This window comes from Bactrocera oleae, chromosome 2, assembly GCF_042242935.1.
Source record: "Bactrocera oleae isolate idBacOlea1 chromosome 2, idBacOlea1, whole genome shotgun sequence".
NCBI classification, from domain to species: domain Eukaryota; kingdom Metazoa; phylum Arthropoda; class Insecta; order Diptera; family Tephritidae; genus Bactrocera; species Bactrocera oleae.
This window is the reverse complement of record NC_091536.1, coordinates 91,581,239-91,600,825: the sequence shown is the minus strand read 5'-3', so window position 1 is coordinate 91,600,825 and position 19,587 is coordinate 91,581,239. Positions and strand designations below refer to the sequence as shown.

At 34.2% G+C, this 19,587-nt stretch overlaps 1 protein-coding gene across 1 annotated transcript in view; it reads right to left on the bottom strand.

Annotated features, from left to right (window-relative positions):
* PolA2 (DNA polymerase alpha subunit B) overlaps positions 1 to 19,587 on the bottom strand; it is a 100,982-nt gene that overhangs the window by 3,699 nt on the left and 77,696 nt on the right. The window contains exons 3-5 of the mRNA XM_036356901.2: positions 8,627 to 8,703; positions 867 to 1,179; positions 250 to 737 (exon numbers count right to left, since the gene is read on the bottom strand). Coding sequence (XP_036212794.2) covers positions 250 to 737; positions 867 to 1,179; positions 8,627 to 8,703 — 878 coding nt within the window. The remainder of the gene's footprint in view (positions 1 to 249; positions 738 to 866; positions 1,180 to 8,626; positions 8,704 to 19,587) is intronic.

Sequence of the window (19,587 nt, the reverse complement as noted above, 5' to 3'; positions counted from 1 at the left end):
AAGAAGCTGTGACACCAAGCCTATAAGACTGGCGTCGTTATTCGTTACGAATTTAAGTTCCATAACCTAACTCATATTATTCGAACTTAAAATGTCCCCTAACTCTTTTTCATTTATCTAATTAGGGCAAATTATATTCGTAAGTCTTAAGTTAAACATAAATACTTACTTAAAAGTAATGATTACTAAAAGGTATTTAAATGTAGTCAAACACATATACAAATATTATTTAAGCATTACATTACTCACCCAATAACATCCACAATGCTCGTAATCATTTTCTCAAAGAATGATTCAAATGATTCGGCCAGCGTAACATTTTCGCTAATTAACTTGTGTTCGGCATCTAGAAATGGTCCAGTTAATACTAGCACATCCGGTTTGTGCTCCTTTAAGTACGCAATCAAATCGTGCAACGGTTCATAGACAAGATCATCGTCATGTGTATACGGACCGGCAACGATGACAAAACTTAATGGCTCTGTAAGTTTGGGTGCTGTAGGCGGACTGAGTTGCCGCTCGGCTAACACTTCGTCCACAATGAAAGTATCGCCTTTGGGATTTTTGCCCGACACGATGGCTATTTGCCCCGGAAAGACCGCTACCGATTTAGCTTTGGAGAAGTTCAAGCGTACAGTTAGGCAACACGCCTCATCAGTACCGGCTAACATAGTCGAAGAAGGATCTAGCGGACCGTCGTGATCACAGCAAATTGTGCCAATTGTTTTTGTCATCTCCTGTGTGGGTAAAAGATTATGTTGTAGAAAAACTGTTCAGCAACACTAGACGGTAGAAAACAACGGCAACTAACAGCGCACATACACTCACTACTGTACGCCTACTATCTTTTACACTTTACCACCCACCTGCGAATGTTTGTCCACTTGACTCAGCTCATAATCGTCCGCGTTTGCACCAAACACCTTTTTACACAACTCTTTGCCGATGTGAAAAATGCGATCAGCTGCGATATCACACTTCTCGCGCAGACAATCGTACATGTAATTGGATTTGGGCTCATCGAGTGTTGCACCGCTGTGGCACAGTAATTGTTTAATTTGGATTTTCGCTTGCTGAGTGGATGCCCATTTGGCGGTGCCGATAAGCGTAGGATTGCCAAATGTGTAAACTATCTTGCCGGAGCCGGCTATGGCACTATGGCTGCGTGGTGTGCCAGCGCTGTTGGGAAAAACATTTAAATTTATTTGTAAGTATGTGTGTGCTATGATATCAGTGGGTAATGAATAACACAAGATTACCGCTATAATCGTAGTGGGTGTTTGAATTTAACGGCAAAAGGTGGTAAAATAAATATTTATTTGATCATTGGCATGGTGGCTGGCGAACAAGGATTGGAGAATGGAACACGGGCTTACTAGTACTTTCTTACACACATATGATACATATGTACATAATATACGAGTATACATGTATATGAACATTAATGGCAGGTACATCTGTAACTAACACGTCGGCGTAGTTCTCTTTTTGTAAACTAAATCAGACAACATTCGTGAGAGAATATTCGTGAGTTGGTTACAGCTTTTTGAAGTTAAAAAGTTTGTGTCTTACAGTGTGGTACAAAAGTACTTTTACTGCTGGAAAAATGATAAAACAAGAAAAAAAAGTTATCTTCGGTTGCACTGAAACTATAATACTCTTAACAAATGTGAAAGATTTCATACAAGTACTTGATTTTGATTGGTCAGTTTGAAAGGCGGCTATACACTATAGTGGTCCGATCTAAACAATTTCTTCGGAGATTGTATCGATGCTTTGGATAATAATTCATGCCGAATTTCGTGAAGGTATCTAGTGAAATAAAAAAGTTTTCCATACAAAGATTGGATTTTGATGACAACTATACTATATACTATAATAGTCCGGTCTGAACCATTTCTTCAGAGTTTGTACCGTTGCTTTAAACAATATTTCTAGAGAAATTACGTAGTTATCTTGTCAAATAAAAAAGTTTTCTATACAAGGACATGATTTTGATAGGTCAGTTTAGATGGCAGCTCTACTCTAAAGTGGTCCGATATTGGCGGTTTCAACAAATGAGCAGCTTCTTGTAGAAAAAAGGACGTATGTATAATTGCAGTATAAATTCTAGTTTATTGGGGTTGTATAGTTTTAAATACTGCTCGGAATCATCAATTCATGTTTTTTTTTTGTCGAATGTAAGCTTGCTCTGGTTTCGCTTTGCACAGAGCTTTTGTTCCGAAATATTCATGAACAATATCACCAAAACCCTACTTTGATAGAGAGTCGGTTATCTCGTTGAACTAGTTTTTAGATTTTTTTGACTCTCAGCGAGTCTTTTGAAGGTTAGGTATAACAACACCCTCTCAACTGAACAGATACTATTTACGACGCTTAAAGTTTTAATTTTCCCAAATTGGCGTATTAATTTAGGATTGAGTTAGCAGCATTTAACGAACGATCACTGGTCAGCTAATAAACATCGCATGAATCTACTATATATTTTGTACCGATATGTAATAATTTTAGAAAAATGAATCCAATAAGTTCTACTAAGGAAAAGAAACAATTATATCATCTGGTAACAAAATTTAATGTTAAAATGATCTCTGACAAATGGTATTCTGATATGAGAGACTCTTGTGTAATCACAAACATAAAATGGAATGTCTGAGATTTTCTCATTTAGCGTATTGTACAAGTTCAGCTTTCTTTATCTTTTTTTTAACTTTGAAGAACTATTACAACGGTATATTTTGAGTCCTGTAAGTTTAAATACCCCGAACAGGGTATATTAAGTTTGCCATGAAGATTTTATTACCCAAAAGGAAATGTCGGAGACACTATGAATTCTATTTATAAATTATCCCCTTTTTATTTGTCTATGTCACACGTTCTTTTCTTTTGCCCGACCGATCAAAATTAAAATCTCAATAAAATATATTTTTCCTAATTAAGTGATCTTAATTCGACTTGAAGGTTGTTTATATCAAACAAAGTGGCAAGAAAGAGGTAGCAAAACGTTTTTCGTGATTGAAATGAACCTGTGAAGGGTATTATAGTTTCGATCTGAAGCTGAAATTAACTTTTTTTGTTTTATTTTGAAAATTTTCCTTTCAAAATATCTCTGATTTATACAGCTGGTTTCAGATTACTTGCTCTTGTATGAGTACCTCAAAAGTGTGATTCCGAATTCAGAGTACAGTGATTTGGCTTGAACTAAAAAATGGAAACTATGTACATATAATACCATATAATACTATATATGTATGTATGTATATTTAGTATTGCAACTTTAAATCAAATTATCCATAAACTAGAGAGTAATTGGTTAGGCTAAGACAAAAACAAATTTCATAATTGTAATTGCATATTCGACAGCCTCTCAAATACTGACAGAAAACTCATTAACTGTGCATTTTAATTGAATAACGCTGCAGAAAATGTCATCGACTAAAGCAAATAAACAAACAAACAATCGAGAAATGCGCTGTCAGCCAAGCTGGCAACACAACAACAACAAGGCCAAAGCAATTTTGAAAAACAAAACACAACAAACATAAAAATATAAGCAAAATAATATGCAGCGCAATAGTGGAAAGTTACTAGCGCTGGCACCGTTTTTCAATTATTGCCCAAAAATGAAATCAAAGGAGACGACATAAAATTTGATCATTATTATCAACATTATAGCCAGTATCGCTCTAATCAAATTGCGAGACAAAATTTTATGCTCGTACTTTGCAAGTGACACACTAATGTATGTATGCATGTGCGTTTGTTGTTGTTTGGAAGAAGAAATGTCTGCCTTGGTATAAATAAGCCAAACAGAACTAAATTGGCACATGAAATGACAGCGACAAGGCATAAGGAAAAAATTAGGAAATCGACAAACGCCGGTGACCGCAGTCATCACCCCACACGAGCGTATGCATCATCAAACCAACGCCATTATCGCCAGACCGTCCAGTCAGTCATTGAGTCAGTTGGCCTGCCGATCTGTCTCTTTGTCCGTCCATACGTCCGCAAGTCCAGTAAAATAGGTAAAGCTTTGCGCAAATGCCGCTCGCAAGTATCGTTATGGCAATTCGACGAACTCTTTTTCGCAATCCAATGCATTCGATGCAAAATTAAATAACAACAAAAACAATACTAGCAAACCAAGCAAATGCATAGCCACAACGAGTCAGCGTAAAAGGAGCCGAGAAATAAAGAAAATCTAACGTAACTATGACCTGTAGCAAAATGCCAGAAGCATAACCAAATGTTAGACGCCGCTGCCGTGCCGCCTTGTACACACTAACACACACACACGCACGCCTGGCTGCATATGCATACGTTTGTAAGCTTACAAGCTCGTGTGTGGGTAAGTGGGTAGACGGTGCGGGTATGTGAAATGAGAAGCGCCAAACGTCAAGCGCCGCACGATGCATCACATTATGCAGAATAGAAAAGTCATATAAAACATTATAGCCTTATGTGCCAAACGCGGCTGAGCGCGCGCGTCAAGATGCGGCCGATGGCTTGGCTGGTGATGGCGATCTGTGCTACACCACGGAGGCAGCGTAGTTTTGCGCAATTCCCAGAAGCGTGAGTTGCGACTTGGGGGAAAATGCATCGAATAATAAAATTGGGAAATAAGTTGAGGAAATAATACAAAAATAATGAAAAAAAAACGAAAATACGTATTTGTTTAGGAAAAGGCATTTATTTTTTATTTTTATTGCCGATAAAGCGTAATATTATGAAATAGTAACCTACTTTAAAACTTGGGAACTAAAATCTTTCAAATTTTTGCATTATGTGGTAAACAACCGTTATCCACAATAAGTTGCATACAAAATATTTATTATTAAATTTTTTTTATCTTTATGTAACAGTTGTTTGTAGTAACATAAAATAAACAATGTAAATATTGGGTCAGGTATACGCAAATGTTCGGAATATCAAGTTGATCACGGCGTTTTCTTGAAACCGTGTTTTTCAAATTGGCGTAGGGGATTACGAAATAAGTAGTAAACCGACTTTCTTCATCTAGAAATAAAATACTACTTTAGATAGACTACAGACCTAAAGAAAAAATTAATTTTAGAAGATTTTTAACACGAAAATAATCGAAAAATAATCTAAAGTAAACCATGTTTTTTTGGAAGCCCGATTTTCATTGTTAGTGTTGAAATTTTCTCAAAATCATAATCTATCTGGGATAAAAAGCTCACTGGAGTGATACAATGTTTGATTGATGATGATTTTAGATAAAAATTGCGGTCACGATCTTTTACGCCAGTTCCGAGTCAGCGGCGGCACGACCTTCAGGAACCACCAAAAGTCAATTAAATCTTCATTTTTCAAAAGGTATAAAATGTGTTTTTTTCATATATATACATATATATAAATGCAAAAAGCCATGCTAATTGGTTTTTAATAATATTTAAATAAAAACCAGACACATTGAATATGTTCATGGTTTTAATTAATTTTTATTTTACATAAAACTACTTCATTGCCGATGGGCATTTTATGCTCTACAAAGTATCTAACAAGGTATCTACTTGGCATGTTTTCCATATGTCAAGAGCATATTATTTGATTTATAAAGGTTCATAGATACAAGTATTGCTGCTATTTAACAAGTAATGTTATAAAAATATTATATTTCCTCGACGACAACTTACAAGCTAACTAATTTAATTCACTACATATATATATTGGAAAAAAATGTTATAATAATTTTACTATATCTGATTCAAACTAGTCAGTTCCCCCACACACACTGTTTATTTTTTAATGTTACTCTCTTTTTACTATACAGCACGGTACATGCATAAGTACATTTGTAAACTACTCATACATGCGAGTATGCGTGTATGAATGAACATGCAAATTTCTGTATGCACTCATTGATTTATGAAATATTGCAAAAGCTTTTTGCAATTGTAAGTTTTTCATGATAACCCGAGGTGTTTGATGCCGATTTCATATTTGTAATGCTGATGCGGTTACAATGGTGAGTGAGAAACAAGATTTATTATAAAATCATGCGTAAAACTGTATGTCTATGCACAAATGTAGATAAAGATTTAGAAAATTCGATTTCTTTTTTAATTGAATACTCCTTATTAATAATGATTTCCAATACATTGCATCAAGTGAATATCTAATTTTTAAATTTTCTTTCACTTTTTGACTAACTTGGAGAGAATATTATTTCGAACAAAAGCAGCAATTCGTAGTATTTTCAAATGAATAATAAATAAATATTAAGACATCAGACAACTATATCTTTATACTCTTGCAACATGTTGCTACAGGGTATACTAGTTTTGTTCACCTAACGGTCGTTTGTATCTCCTAAAACTAATCGAGATAGATATCGAATTATGTATATATAAATGATCAGGATGACAAGATAAGTTGAATTCCGTGTGACTATCTGTCCGTCCGTCTGTCCGATAACAAGCGATAACTTGAGTAAAAATAGAGCTATCTTGATGAAACTTGCTAATTATGTTCCTTCGCACCAAAGACTGGTCTGTATTGCAGATGAGAACACTGTGGCAAGGCACACCTGTGGGCTAAACATTTCTTAAAAGTGCTCGTGACCCTGCTCTCAAAATGTTTTAATGTACATATATTCCAAACCGCTAAAGCTATATTAACCAAACTTGCTAAGGATAAGTCATTTCATAACCTCTTCAAAGTAAGTGGAAATGGTTCAAATCAGATAATAACCACGCCCGCTCCATATAACGCGTTTGTTGGAAACCACTAAAAGTGCGATAACTCACAGAATAAGTGCGCCACAAGCATTAAATTTACAATAAATATGGTATGGAAGGGCTTTATAGCAGCAGCTATAAAAATTGGGCAATGGCAGTGTCACCGTCTACCTTTAAGTGAAATCCTATATCTAAGGAACTACTTGACCGATTTCAACTAAATTTGGTGTGTGAGGTTATCCAAACATTCCTACCGTACATAGTGAAAATGTCTTAAAATCCATTTGATGCTTCGCTTTACAGTATACAAATCAGACATCAATGAAGTTATCAAAATAAAACTTTGCACAAATAATACGTTCAAAGTATTTCAACTTAAGTTCAAAAATTGTCGAAATCGAATTATAACTTCTGCTAAATGGGTAAAATCGGATCAACGCTTCCCTTAACCGCCATATACCTAACATAGTTTCGTACTTGTGGTTCTTTCTCATAATAGTGTTGAAATCACGACGATACTTTCCCTAGTTTAATGTAAAGTTTTGCCAACATCTTAAGGTGTTTTGCAGGCTTTGATCCATGCTTAGCCCTTCTTAGTTATTCTTTTCATGTTAAAAATTACACAGGCTACTAACTTATAAGAAAACAAATACGGTTTCATTGGATAGAAGAAAGCTATTGTATCCAATTTTGTTTTTTATTTCTCGAGCTGATTATCTGGGGTGGTATTTGAAAATTTAAAAATTTTGAATTTGCTTTTGCTTTTACAATTTATTCAAGAATTGTATTGAGAAGATTAAGCACTATGCAAGACAATGCCCTAATTAAAATTGAGACACCAAATGTCTCGTTGGTTTGGGTTTCGGGCTACATTAAACTCTTCTGGGTGTACACTGCATATAATGTCTTTAAAAATTGTTAGTCAATGACACACGAAATTATTTTTAATTAATTTTTTTTTAAATACCAAAATTTTGCTTTAGTGGATATGCTATAGTATATCTCACAAACCAATTGTCTGGCAGCTTAGAAATTTAATGTCTATATTGAAAGATAGTTCGACCTACAAAACGTATGGATTCAAGTGACGACATTTCGCTGAAAGTATACGAACTTTTCGACATACCTGGAATTGGCATAAACATATGCCACTAAATTTAATGCTTCCACCATTCTTACTGTGGCCATATTATATTTACGTCAGCTGGATTTCTCCATCTATAGTCGACCGTACTTCAGCATCAATTTGTAATTGGCTCTTTTATTCATAAATCTATATTCTCTGGATATTCACTTATTAAGATTTATTATTATTGTTTGTTTTTGTTTACATTTGAATTGTTTTTATATGTACATACATTAAGGTGAGGCTATGTTTAAAGAATTACGGTTTGATTTTAAATGCCACTCAGTAAAATAGTTCTCAAAGGAGACATTTGTAAAGCACATTTGAAAATTTGGTATTTTAATTTATAATATATAGATAATTGTTTGCTTATAAGTATTCCCATCCGCCGAGTTAAATTATCCCTTCTTGGTTCTAATTGTGGCGTGTCATCCGCAAATAGAGAGTCGTAAATATCAATTGTGCTTTAGTACCCCTACAAAACTATTTGCGAAATATTTTATGCTATTGCAAGAACGGTTCACAAACTTTGCTGCATTAAAACGGTAGAGCTCATTGGTTTTTAGATAAAAAAAATAATACCAGTACGACTCCTTAGCAGTTTAAGCTACGCTTCCTACTTTCTTCTGTTTTCATAAACGATCCAGTCTAATAGAAATACCTATGCAACGAATTACATATAAAACGAATAGTTTATACAAAACTCCATGTATACGAGCATGTTAACAACTACACGTATACATATTTATACATATTTATAGTTATTCAATAGTAATGCTTTAGAGCATTGCTTACTTACATGGGCGAGTAACTAGCTGGACTGAAGAGTAGTGCATCACCGTGGCGAGCAGGTGTTCTTGCCAAAGCGTTTCTAGCCTGAAAGCATAATTCAAAGAGGAAACAATAACTTTAGAATATGATTTCAAATACAAATAAGAAGCCAGTACATACATACATAAATATAAGTATTAGGTAGGTGTGCATTAGCAGAGGATAACCGCCATTTATTAATGTGCAAGAAAAAAAGAAATATGCAGAGTTGCAGCTGCCTCAGAATATGTTAAAGTATATGCTTATTTGTATAAAGTCAATAACATGTACGTGATTTCTTTTGAGAATCAGTCAAAAGATACTTATATAATAATAAAGTACATATTCGGTTGTTTTTTCTAACTTAAATTTTAGTACTATTAAAGTAGCCTAGTGTAACAGCCTAAAAAAGGCGATTTTTGGGAAATAACAAAAAAATAAAAAAACAAATCCGGTATAAATTGTTTTAAAATTTGGAAGTCTATTTATACATAAGTATTTTACGTATACACAGTACAATTTTTTAAGAAAAAAATTAAATATGTTTCAAATTACAGGCGATAAACGGCGGTGCTTCCGGTCTATTCTGTGGAAGAAACTTAAATATATTCTTTCTAGAGATGTTGTTCGATCAATGACTTACGGTTAAATTCACAAAAATTGCATTTAAAAACAGGATTATCCAAAATCTATATTTTTAATCAGATCAAAAAACTGGTTGGTAATTTTAAGGAAAACTACAGCGTCTACCAATAGCAATGACGTGATTTTGACAGCTCCTGGCGGTCCTGTTTGTTTACGGATTTTTGTCAAATTTTGTCAGTGTGTTCAGTAAGGTTTGTCATTTCATTACGTCACGTTTCAGTTGCAAAACGTCCAAGATTATTATGCAAATTCAAGTTCTTCAAAAAATTCATAAATTCACGTGCAACGAACGTTATCTTCTCAGATGAGGCCCATTTCTGGCTTAATGGCTTCGTCAACAAACCAAATTGTCACTATGGTTAAAGGGACACATTGCGTGCAATGTTTGGTGACTCGTTAATTTCGAGAAATGGCCTAGTCAAATGGCTGCCAAGATCATTCGATTTAGCGTCTCTACATTATTTTCTCTGAGGATATGATAAATCAAAGATTCACGGCAATTAACCAGCAACGTTTGCCAAGCTCGAATACAACATTCAGCGCACTATAGCCGAAATTCTAGTCGGAATGCTGCACCGGGTCATCGAAATTTGACGTAAACGGGTGGAGATATGCATACGAAGCCGTGGTGGCCATTTCGTCGACATTTTGTTCAAATCATAATTGGTATAAAGTTATGTGCACATCAAAAAAAAAAAAAACATAACCCATTTTGACCAAATTTGAGTTTTTTCATTTTAACATCACGTCGTTCTTGTTGGTAGTCCCTGAACATATAGAGAGTTTGATAGTGTCTCGAGCAATCACTGCAGCGAACTTGAAAATATTATTTCTGACCAATTAGAAGTACGGAAACAGTCATCATTAAAACAATTTATAATTAACTCAATAACAGATCGTACAAAAATCGGAATATAGAAATCACAATCTCATTTATTGTATTTTCTAATCGAAATAATAATCGAAGGGTTAGTATTTGGCCGTACACTAGACATTCTCGCAAATTATAAGAAAGTAAGGAGAGTAAAATACATACAGAAACATGTTGAGTTGTTTGCCAGAAATAAGAAAAAATATTAATAATACCCTACACAAATTAAAAACTCAATTTGTATGACAGCTATGTAAATGCTTTAATTGTTCGATCTGAATTATTTTTTCGGAGGTTGTACCATTGCTTTGAACAAATTCCAATTTCGTGAAGATATCTTGTCAAATAAAAAAGTTGTCCATACAAGAACTTGATTTTGATCCGATGTCGACAAATGAGCAGCTTCTTGAGGAGAAGAGGACATGTGCAGAATTTCAGATAGATATCTCAAAAACTGAGGTACTAGTACGCGTATATACAGACAGATAGATGGACGGCGGGTTGAGTCCATGTAGATAGACGGACGGATCACGCTGATCATTTGTATACATATATTTTCTATAGGGTCTCCGACATTTTCTTCTGGGTGTTACAAACTTCGTGGCTCTGTGCTAATGCTCTGTTCAGGGTATAATGAGAAATACTTAACGAAGCTTTTAAAATAATTGAAGCTTTTATTTGAAACGATATGCTCTTTTATTAGATATGAATACGTATTTATATATTACATACATACATATGTCGCAGTGTATCACGCAGACTTAAATTAATATTTATTTTCTTATTAGTCTAACGATTAATCAACACACTCCTTAATTTACTGTTAAAAACACTGTAATAAATCATAATTCTCAGATGTCTAAACGCCGATATATAAACGCACATGTTTGCCATTTAGCCGCACCGACACGCACAGCATACGACGTACTCAGAAGCTTGTGTAAACTCGCTAATGAAATCCAAAGGAAGCCATTAACTTTTAACAGTGAAAAATATCAACTGAAAATTGAATGAAATGGCCGAAACTGCATGTTGCCGTTGTCGCCGAAGTTGGCGCAGCCCAAGTATGAGAGATTGTCGCAGATTAAATTAAACACACTAGTAGTGTTGTGGTTACTACCTACAAACGGTCCGAGAATAAAACGCGAAATGCCAAATAAATGCATAAATAAAACAAATCCCAACACCAGGTGAGCAACCAAACAACAACCAAATAACTAACTAAGCAGCACACGGTAAAACACACAACAATAGCAACAACCTCAAACGAATCATAAACAAACACCAATATGGAGATCGATATGTTGCAGCAACATGACAGTGCAGCGCAGCAACATGCGAGTGGGTAGTGTGGAAATAGCAGTAGTGGTGATTACTGTTGTTCGCGCACAAAATTTTACGGTGTTGCCGTTAAAATACGAGTGAGCAAAATTAAAAAAGTAGAGTACAATGAAATAAAATTAAATGATAAACATACATATGTATACACATGTATGTATGTATGTATATGTTTATAAAGAAAATGGTTAAATGAGAAGTATGGCCCATAAAGGAGCGGACGCACTTGTTATTGCTGATGTTGTGTACGCACACATACACACATTAATACCTACACACAATTATAGAAAAATATGTATAGATATACATATACGTTCACTATGCTGCATGTGAGTAGCAGTAGAAGCAACCTGGACATTTCGCTTTTGTTGTTTTGTCTTCAGTTCTGATTGGCATCACCTGCCAGCAAGCAAGCTACAGAGCAACGCACCAGCTGCGGCACTAGCTCGTGCAGGGTCTCTGCACCATAACACTTTGAGGTTACTTTACTGCTACTATACTCATGTTGCTTCCTGTATTGCGCGTTGTAAATATGTAGGTATGTACATATGTATATGTAAGTATATAAGGTTTGTAGGCAGTTATTGCATCTATGACGGTACGCATATGTACATCGATGCTGTTGTATACTTGTATTTATAGTTATATGCATGTCGTGTTGCCCTAACATTCTGCTGCAATCGTAACAATTGTCATCGTCACTGTCCTGGTCTGAGACCAGCACAAATGCGTCTTGAAATGTTTTTAGGCTTTGTGAAAATTGTTAGATCAAAAGATATTTGCTCCCGCACTTGGTTAAGTGACAAAAAGAAATGTTAGCGTGTGTTCATATGTTTATGCTTTTGTATATATGGTATGCATGTATGTATGTATGTATGTATGTATATGTCAATAGGTATATATTTTTACCCAGTAAACTTTTTTTTAAAGCTTTGAACATCAGTTCCTTACATTCTGGACAAAATAGTAGGATATCATTTATTATTGGCTGCAAATATGAACGCACGATTACTTCGCCTAGGAGATAATCCTTATAAGCACATCCCTAAGTTGTGAAAAAATATAATTAACATCATTAAAAGACGAGGAAGAATATGAGACTATATTCCTGCAAATATCAATAGTCTATGCCTTCAAAAATAACAACTAATATTTTAAATTAATATTTCAAATATTTTTTGGTTTCTGAAGTGTAGCTGTTATTAGTCAATGTAGCAGGTCATGTATATGAGCTGTATATAAACAGTTCTTCATACAATGACCTAACAGTTTTTAATCTAATAAAAAATCGAATTTCGGCAGGTCAAAAATTACCAAAATTGTGTAAACTTCGACTTTTTTTAAAACGCCATTTTGTCAATTTTTAATTTTTTTTGGATCTAGTAGAGAATTCATGCTTTAATAGCACCCTCGGTAGTCGCATGTAATTTGAAAGAAATTTAAATTTTTTTCTTCAAAAATTTTACTGTGTATATTTTTTAAATATGTATAAATATGCATTAAAAATCTTAAAATAATTGATGCAGCATACTTTTTTTTTTTAATTTCGAAAAATATACTACTTTGCCGTCACACTACACATGTAGGTGTGATTCTTTAAAACGATTAACTTCAGATTTGGAAGTTAGGAAACTTAAAGAAAACATTACCAGGAATGATACTTCTTTTCTATCTTCGAAAATTTAGTAGCTACTCTTTGTTAAGAGTTTATGAAAAGTTTCTTATCGACACAAATAATAAAAAAAACTTCCGAAGAATGTTACTTATACCATAAAAGAAGACTTAGACTTAGATTAGATTAGACATTATAAAACCGTAGAAAATATCAGCTGCAGTCGATTTGCTAAGCGTTAGAGAGTACGAATCGAACACATTATACTAGCTGTATACACAATCTGGTAGCACTTGCGCTGTAACCTTGCGCTGACATGTTCTCTAATGCATGTGAAATTGTGTTCTGCGATTATCTCTATGACTCACGTTTTCTAAAAACAATTATATTATATTTCAACTATTAATTTTTAAAATCAATAAAAAATTCTTTGTACTTTCTGTAATTTGTAATTTGGGACAAAACTGGGTAGCATTGAAGAAAGTGATGATATAACACTACGCTACTGAGGTATCCATATACTCCATCGTGTCGAATTCATTCCGTTACTTTGTTGTTGCTTGAACATGTAAATTTTTTGACAAGAGATCAACACCCAAAGATAGCGAGCAGAGCAATGGCGAACCGAATACGGATAGTTTCCCGTATCGTGTTTTTTGGATTTTCTATCAAGCTTCTATCTGACGCTCAAGACTGCTTTATAAATATGTTCTGACGCCCACAGCTCAATTGGAAGGGAAGAAATTCAAAATATGAAATTCAAACATCAGGACCATCTAAAATATTCATTTTTGAAATAAAGTCTTGACTATCAAAATATTTCCCAGGATGCATTTGAACCGTAGGCGACCCCTGTTTGCTGGGTAAGTGTTGAAAAAATCGAAGAAGAAATGGAGTGATGGCAAATCTCCGAGTCAATTACTAAATTCTAAATACAGCCACATTTGAAATGGCATTACTACAATATATTATATAAAGTACAATTGAAAAAAGTAACAATTGTGGTTTACTTGGTAGCGATTTCCTATGCGTAGCATTTGTAGTGGGAATTTTATGGATGTTTGCATAAAATATGGGGTATTTTGTATAAACAAAAAAAAGAAAGCAACAAATTCGAAATGTCCAACCAGCATAGTATGTTGTTACTAAATTACAACAACAACCATAACAAGTAGTCGGTAGAAGAAAAATGCACACCGTTTTGCAACGAGCTACTGTTCCAACTTGCACATTGCCAACCCAATAGACCAATAGAATTCCCAACACAACACTTCATTTCCACCGCTTAACGATGTGTGTAAATTCAGCGGAAACGCTCGCACACTTAGTTACAAACATATGCACACCGGTATTTGCTAGGAGGCTCCGCTGCTCTTTACGACCCAACATAACAACGTCTAACGCATTGTGCGGAAATTTACTTACAATCTTGATTTTTTATTTAATTTTATTTTCAGAATTTAAGAAATTTGTTTTACTTTTATCTAACGCTTAGTAATCTGGCAGGTAGTTAACAGCAACCGGCGACAGTTGAACAGGTGGAATTTTAAACTTCAAGCGGCAAGTATAGGTGCCACTGCAACGCTGTGCTAACAGTTAGTGCATTTGTCGATACTATTGTAGCCATTTATATGCCTTTACTCGTAAACACACATTTAAAACGCGGTGCGCACACTACAGTCTATTCGCTCCTTATCATTTGCTCTTTGTCAGTGCGTGGCACAACGAAAGGTGGCAATAATAACGCATCCACTGTGGGAAATGCACGGACGCATGTGTAATCGCTATTCGCAATTCACGACTGTCAATTGTATTATTCACAGGCCTATACGCCTGATGAGCATATATACATATGCTACATAGTATATACACACATTGTGTGACCACAAGGGTGTATCATAAATGAGGTGCAGCTCTAGAAAATATTTAGATAAGCCTGTGAATGAATCGATTTGTTGCCTTCGTGAATATTTGCATTTTATAAGTAATTGGCAAGAAACTCAGCTGTTCGGCTAGTATTGTCGTCATATTGGCAACGCAGTAGCGGCTTCCGTACTAATTTACATGAAAATAGAAGAGGTAAAATTTGTACACTAAAACAGGTGCAAATCCCTAGAAAGGAATTTCTATTCAGTTATTTTGTTTAGATAAACTATATGGTATACGGAAAAGTCCGTATACTTAAGCCACCGGAAGAATGGTTATATGGAAATTATGCATAAGTAGTTGTAGAGTCGGGTATAGTCATATGATAGTTCATATTATTATGCTAAGAAAGTTAAAGAAAAGTCTTGGAAACTGGTAAACTGAATACCTGTGAGTTAGCTGAGACGGTAGGCATTTTAAGGTGTTAGGGGTAGTCAGAATTTTCAAAAAATCATTTTTTTTTGCATTTTCGTTAAGTGTAATAATATCTTTTCTGAAAATTTCAAGTTGTTTCGATAGTTACTTTTTGAGTTATTCGACAAATAACAAAGCGCGCTCGGGCACTTCAAAGCGTTCGGAAGCAGGTAGGTGAAACTTTAAATGCGTTTTTCTCAAAACTATGTTTTTTGAACTGTAACTCGAAAACCGCTTAGTAGATTTTAATGGAATTTATATAGGTTTTAGAATACATAAAAAACTCGGGCCTGATCGAAGGATTTTTTTTTGTCAAAAATTTCGATTTTTTAAGACCAATTTACTGTTGATTTTTCTCAAAAATCTATAAAAAAATTTCCTGAGGCCGTCATTTTGTAAATTTTTGAAAAATCAAAAAAAAGCTTCGATCAGGCCCAGGATTATCTATTTATAAAACTAATTTTTTTCATCCGATTGATTTTAGATGAATCTCCAAGGACTATGATTGCCACCGCAAGGACCTTTTTTTGGCTATAACTTCGGAAATTAAAATTTGACTTCAAGTCAAAACATTGTATTATAATGCCATAGTAAAATTTTTGTAAAATAACATGATTTAATAGCAAAAAAAATTGCTGAAATTCTCATTTTTTCGTGCCTCTGACTACCCCTAACAACCACAGGGCTGAACTATGCCGAATTATTGAGCCGATTCGATGTTGTATTGCAAAAAAACCGGCTCCATTTGGAGATAAAAAATTATTCCACTATGTCAATACAGCGGCCTTCATTTCCGATACCAACAGTGCCAATTGATCGACCTAGATCGAACTATTGAGTGCTGCTCAATCCCTTGCTTTCTTCAGATTTGCCTCCGTAAGATTTATTTTTGTTTCCAACAGTCACTTGCCGAACAAAATTGAAATTATCGCCTACTTTTCAGATTGCTAGAAAACTTGGAGTATCGCTGGGTCAACTGTATTAAATTAAAAAGAGATTGAGAAATAGCCATTTTATTCAAACTGGCCACTTTTAGGCTAAGTACTGATCGAATTATCCTCGTATTTCACATATTGAAGCATTTATTGCAAGTCATTCTCGTCGTGTAAAGGTTTTGTTAGATTTTTCCGATTTAAAGGTTTTGTTAGACTTTTCTGATTTTAAATCATATATCTTTGGTATTGGCCTTCGTCGACAGACTTACGTTTCCCTTACGCTTAGGAAACGTTGTGGCATCTACACATTTGAGTGTAAAAATAGTAACTCTTTATGTAGTTTGATCCGTTTACAGCCATAAATCAAATAATTAAATACATTTGTCATAATAGTTTGAAATTTTAGCTTTGAAAGAGCATAATATATTCAATAAATTTCTTTACAAAATTATTCTGTTACTTAATACATTATTTATTATAGAATAGTTCAAATTACATCACATAACAAATTTATATACTTATACACATACTTACAAGCACACCAACTGGTTTCAATGAACAGCGATTTGAAAATTATTTCCGCAAATAACAAACAAAAATGGTAAAAAGAAAATAAATTGCCATTTCAAGTGTCACGATGTGCTTGGGGTCGCCGAACTTAGTTTTGTGACTAAAGAATTTGAAACGTTTCCACTATTTTATATACTTTTGCATGCACATTACGGAGCGTTAAGCAATGCAACACCAACAGTTAAGGTGGGTGTGCAATGAAATAACGTTGTTGACTGTTAACTTTAAAAGCGGCATGCATCAGCGTATGAGTCAAATTGCAATAAAAATATTTGGTTAATGTGTTGTCATAAATTTTGGCGTTGTCAATAAGGGCCTTAACATTATTTTCGTTTCGGACTTTTGGTGTGCATCTTTAGGCGAGTGAAGGGGTTATATGCACTTGCAACGGGGAATTTTATTTAATAAATGAATTAAAAAATGTGCATTATTTAAAATTAATATACTTTAATAATTTGCGATTTATTTAGAAAATTTTTGGCTTCCCTTGATCTCGTAGTTCATCTCATGAGAACCTGTGAAAAAACGTATCAGGCGATGAGCAAGATTTTCATCTAAATATAATATTATCTTAAATCCCAAAATCAAAAAAATATATTATTACTATAAATAAATATAGATAATGATCAAAGGACTAATCAAAATTTTGATTTTTGACAAAATGGCGGCTTGCCATGGTGTGCCTTAAAAATCGAAATTATTGTCGCATCTTTAGCTAAATGAACCTAAGTCGCCCCGCCTCCGAACACACACAATATCCACCACCTTAATACACTACTCCACAAGGGATCTGAAGACAACACACCACCCCACAGCGACCGACAAAAGGGACGGTCGCCACGATCACGGCCTCTTTACTCGACCGCTTTCGAGGATACAGCCGCGATACGCTTAATTTTTTCGTTCTTCTTACGACTGTTCCAGCCGGATTTTACCCACAACCAACGAGGTTACGGATAATTAAATAAACTTTGTCGTTATTAAATTAAAATAAACGAAAAAAACCCAAAACCCGTGTTAACATTTCTTTCCTTTCGAATTTTAAAATGGTGAGTGGCTCTCTATAGGTATTCATGGTCCTTCGAGCCCTAAGATTATGACCTATAAATATTATATATCTGAGAAACTCGTGTGAAAATTGTAAGACGATCGGTCCAGCCATTTTGAAAAAAGAATCGCTCACCGACTTTGAAAATTGCGTTTCGAAAAACACGCGTTTAACTAAGTTAATATATGTATATGTATATACTTGTATATAATATATCATCAGAATTCATATCTCCCAAACTATTTGCCGGATCAATTTCAAAATTTTAAAGAATATTCAAATATATAATATGTACATTCATGTATACATACAATATATACAAAAAAAAAACGATGTTTTGAATTTCACAAGATATAACCCCCAAAGGTAGAGATCATGGTCATCTCACTGGCACACAAAGATAGTTTATGGTTATTTTGAAATATATATATAATATTGGACACACGTTTTTGTATCAAGAAAGTTAGTAGGAAGAAACATCTAGTGTATATGTGTATGTTTTGCTCACGCATTCTAGAGAAATGGCATAGTCATTTAGTACATATTAAAAATATTTGTGTACATTTAGCCACAACAACAAAGATCATATGTTGGACTGTAATGTTTGTGCGCATATACATAATAGCCTTATATGTGTATATAAATGCATGAGTTAAATAAGCCAAGCTTCGGCGGCACTGGACCCCACACTGAGTTTACACACTTTCCACGTCACGCACTCAAAGTGGAGATTCGTAATTATGATGCCACCTTTATGATAAAGCATAGTACAACAATTCGTGTTTTTTTTTTTGTAAAATCATAATGGTGGAACTGAAAAAAGGTCATTTCAGAGCAATTCTTCGCGCCTGATTATAATTACAGTTTTTCTCTATCGCATTTTCTCGTACACAATGCATTTCTAACATTTTTTTTTCAGTTGAAAAAAGTTAGTTTTGTTAAAAATCATTGTGTCGGAAAAGCTGGCATATGAATTCATGCTTTTATTGTGCGTTTGAGTGTAAAGTTCACATAATTAATTGGTCTATGTATGATACTTTGGTATCTTTCTCCATTAAGTATTTTGGAATGTTGCTTTCTTGCCGCATTCAAAGAATTTCTCTACAAAGTACTTAAATAAAGGTCAGAGGAGCATAAATGTATTTGATTCATTGTCTAACAATTAACCATGAAATATGAAACTAGTTAAATTTTCGGGTTTTTCTGCCTTGTTTTAGTTGGTTGCACGCTTTGAATGCAAGTCAGGGTTTAAACTCTAATCTCATTGCTTATATTGTTGTATGTCATATGGCTTTATCAGTTTTAGATCAAATTGTGGTATTGTTTAAGATTATTAGTCTGCAATTTACGTATTAAAAGAATTCTCAAGGCAATTGTGGGAAAGTATTAATTGAAGGTTGCAAACAAATTAAATATTTTGGATACTATTTGAAATTAATAATTAAAAACATAAATAGAATATTTTAGGAGGTTAAGAGCGTGTTTGGAACAGAGTGGAGACTGTCAGGTATAATCAAGTGCCCATAAAATGGAGTAAATATTAAATGAACTGTAATTATTTGTTTCTCCAGCCTAGAGTGACTGCCTTTTA